The 3,982-nt window shown below is 30.3% G+C and overlaps 1 protein-coding gene across 1 annotated transcript; it reads right to left on the minus strand.

Annotated features, from left to right (window-relative positions):
• Window positions 1–545: 545 nt before the first annotated feature.
• LOC113000114 (transcription factor bHLH140) lies at window positions 546–1,418 on the minus strand. The gene has a single exon (XM_026126640.2). The coding sequence runs from the start codon at window positions 1,350–1,352 to the stop codon at window positions 822–824; it is 531 nt and encodes a 176-aa protein (XP_025982425.1). The 5' UTR covers window positions 1,353–1,418; the 3' UTR covers window positions 546–821.
• Between the last annotated feature and the right edge of the window lie 2,564 nt (window positions 1,419–3,982).

The following is a 3,982-nucleotide window of genomic DNA, read 5'->3' on the forward strand; positions in this document are numbered from 1 at the left end:
TAGAAGTCCCCATAGCACCTAATTTCTCTTTAGTAAGGTTCAAAGACTCTGCTATTCTTTAAATTAACGTGTGTGTGACATATAAGACATAGTAATAATCCAAGATTAGTGAAGAATATGACGACAAATAAAGTAGCCCTTTCGAACTCCTGGCCTTCTACACGAATGCTCTAATTCATGTTGTCTTTTTCAAAAGCTTATATAGCACAACGCAAATAATTAGCACGAGTGAGACCATATAGCGTAAAGGCATTGAGATTCTATTTGGATAAAAAAATTTGTAAACAATTATAGGATAAAAAAGAACATAATAAATTGAACTTCTGTAAACTAAAACTAACTAATTATATATATACTTATTTTTTATAGAAATCTCTCATTTAACTTCTTCAAAAACTAAAATGCATAAGTTAATTTTAATATATTAGAAAAATCAATCCATTTTAACTTTTAACTTTCTTCTCTTATAAATACCTAAAAAAAGTTTATTTAAACATTGCCCAAGAATAACGAGTACTTGTGATAAAAGAGAAAGACACTAATATCCAAGAACTACATCACATGCATGATCTACACATTAATACAACTCAGTGACTCACATAAGATGTCGCAGTTCATTACAAGTTCACAGCTAATATATATCAACACTACATTACTAAATAAAGAATAAAGTAGATATAAGATTAATTCAATAATCGAAAATAAAAAAAAGAAAGGAAGAGAAGTGGTATGTTAAAATCCCTCCAACATTAATATTTTTAACAAAACTAATTGTTCATATAAAAAAAAACTAAATAAAGACACTAAGCTAGCAATATATTTCATAGTGGCATGGCATCAAAGGTGTTGAAATCTTCTTCACCTTGGAAGTAGCACTGTGCCAGTGGTAACTGTGGTAAACTCTGCTGATTATGATGAGAATGCACCGAAACTGATGAAGAAGGGTTTTGTTGAAGGGAAATGGAGTGTTCATCAGGGAAATTATTATACTCTGAGGGGAGGAACAGTGGAGACTCATGATGATCAACATCTACAAAGTCTATCAACGCTTGGTGGAGCAAAATCTGTGTCTTGAGGAATTTGACGTAGTGAATGGCACCCTCCAACATGGAAACCGTGTCCATCTTGCTCCCACCAGGGACCATGCTCTGAAGGATCTTGAACCTGTCACTGATTCTGTGCCTTCTTTCCCTTGCTGCCACGCTTTGTGGATCAGTGGAAAGCCTCACTCCTCCTCCTCCTCCACCTTTGTTGCTTTTCCTCACACCCTTTTTCTCCTTATTGCTCTTGTTGGAGTGCTTGGAAGATGATGATGACCCTTCACAAGGGGTAGGGTTACTGATGCACTCCATGTGCTAGATGCTAACTTTGCAAAAAAAGTACTGTTGTGAAGAGGGTAATGAAAGGTGTAACTGGCTTTGAATTTGGTAGGGGACGTAGTTGCTGTTGTAACACATGTTTATATAGCATGAAGGATGTGAGTGATGAGTGAGTGACATTGGAAATCAATATATATATATATATATATATATATATATATATATATATATATATATATATATATATATATATATATAAGTTGAAGTGAATTGAATTTTAAAAGTTTTATTAAAATCAAAACAGATCTTTAAAATTCAATAAACATTTTACAATTATTTATTAATAAAATTTTCACATCAAAAGTGAGAATCAAACTCACTTATTTTGTGAAATTAATATGAGTCCATCTTTCTTTATCCAAGGGATTAATCTTTAGGGATATCAATGATTTTGAATGTGGAGCTAGATGGAAAAGGTGTCGTCATGTGAATCAGTCCATTTAAAAAAAATGTGAATCAGCCATCTTTGGCGCAGGATACGGCAGTTTTAGGAAGGGACCCGGGGGCTAAGGCCCAGTATCAGCTCATTTTCTTTTCCTGTTCTCTTTGTGCTCTTTTGGTTGTGTTGGTTCTCTTCAGTCACTGCCTTCTATCATTTCTTTCCATTGAATTCTGTGATAAAACTAATTAAAATGTACTTATATAGAATTAGAATATTTAGGTTATGTTCGGTTTTTTTGTTAGGAGGCTTCCAGCAATAATTAAAAAATAAAACTCAACTATTTGAGAATTTTGCCTTAAAACTTACTTCAAAGCAAAAGAAAAGGGAGGATTTGCTTTTACAAACTCGATGTAAAATTCAGTTTGTAAAATAAATTTCATTTAAATTTAAGTTTGAAAATTTTAATCTAAACATACATGTAATCTTTTTGTGGTCTAAATAACTTACGGTTACAAATTTTACTCAGGGATCTTCTAATTTATTTTAAATATCATCTATGTGAAACATGCATTTATTTAATAATATTATATAGTTAATGATTATGTTAAAACTTAATATTTGATTTAAATTCCTCTTAAAATATTAGAGTTAAATTAATCAATAATTTTGTGAATTATTTGAGAATTTTTAATTAGACTCTCAAACTAAAAAATATTGTAATTAAGTTGTTGATTTTGTAATTCTTTTAATTGAGTCTCTAAGTTTTTTAAAATCACTACAAATTATTTTTTTTGGCAATTTTAAGTTGTTATAAACTAATTCTGGAATTCTAATTATAAAAAACCTACAAGATCTATTACATTTTTAAAAATTTAAAGATCTAATTGAAAAAATTAAAATAATTTAAAGACTTACTAACTAATTTAACCTAATATGTATAAAGATTTATGGAATATTGTGTATGTGAAGTCTTATACTTTCATTCATTTGAGTATTAATTAAACACACTCTTCCACCACCCTAGCTAATTAACTTAATGGTTTAAGGGGGTATCTTCATTTCTCCGACTATTAACTAGTGGGACGGATTAAATCTGTGCATGGTGACATTATGACCCACCACAGAAAGAGGGCAACAACACTAACCAATTGACAAGTGACAGAGATTAATTAGGCCATCTGTTTGTCTTTGATTACTATGGTCAGTGATCATCAAAGAGAGAAAGTAAGGACTTGTTGGGGGGGCTTCCTCTGAAATCGAAGCAAATGTTTTACAATTGCAGGGGTGTCTAAATCGGCAAATTGACCCATTGGGGGTCTTTTTACAAACTATTTTCCGGAATGGGGTTGTTTGTAAACATTTTCTAATGGGGGGCTGTTTTGTACGTGAAAAATGCCACCATGCATGCATATCGCCAGCATGAATGACAAGATGTAGGTGGGATGAGACTCGCCATTCCTTCTGGCGATTTAGGAGGGGACTCGCCATTCCTTCTGGCGATTTGGCATGTCTATGTCGTCATTAGGTCTGGCGATTTGACTTTGACGTGAAGAAGACGCAGACTTGTGTGCAGAAGAGATATGTAATGCGATTTCTTTTTTAAGAAAGAAATACGCTTAAAAAGATGTCATTTTATTTAATTGTTATAAAAAAGGAAACATTAAAAATATGCTTTTTTAAGAAGGAAATACGCTAAAAAAACGTTATTTGATTTAATTGCTATAAAAAAGGAAACATTGGAAATACGCTTTTTTTAAGGAGAAAATACGCTTAAAAAAAGCGTCATTTTATTTAATTGCTATAAAAAAGGAAACATTGGAAATATATTTTTTTAAGAAGGAAATATGCTTAAAAAATGTCATTTTATTTAATTGCTATAAAAAAGGAAACATTAGAAATATTTTTTTTAAGAAGGAAATATGCTTAAAAAAAGCATCATTTTATTTAATTACTATAAAAAAGGAAACATTAGAAATTTTCCTTCTTAAAAAAATCGTATTTCCTTTTTAAAAAAACATCATTTTATTTAAGCGTATTTCCTTCTTAAAAAAATCGTATTTCTAATGTTTCTTTTTTATAGTAATTAAATAAAATGATACTTTTTTTAAGCATATTTCCTTCTTAAAAAAAAGTATTTCCAATATTTCCTTTTTTATAGCAATTAAATAAAATGACATTTTTTAAGCGTATTTCCTTCTTAAAAAAAATATATTTCCAATGT

This window comes from Glycine max, chromosome 18, assembly GCF_000004515.6.
Source record: "Glycine max cultivar Williams 82 chromosome 18, Glycine_max_v4.0, whole genome shotgun sequence".
Classification (NCBI taxonomy): Eukaryota; Viridiplantae; Streptophyta; class Magnoliopsida; order Fabales; family Fabaceae; genus Glycine; species Glycine max.

Excerpts from the sequence above, each read along its gene's own strand:
- LOC113000114 (XM_026126640.2), bottom strand. The coding sequence starts at position 1,352 with ATGGAGTGCATCAGTAACCCTACCCCTTGTGAAGGGTCATCATCATCT.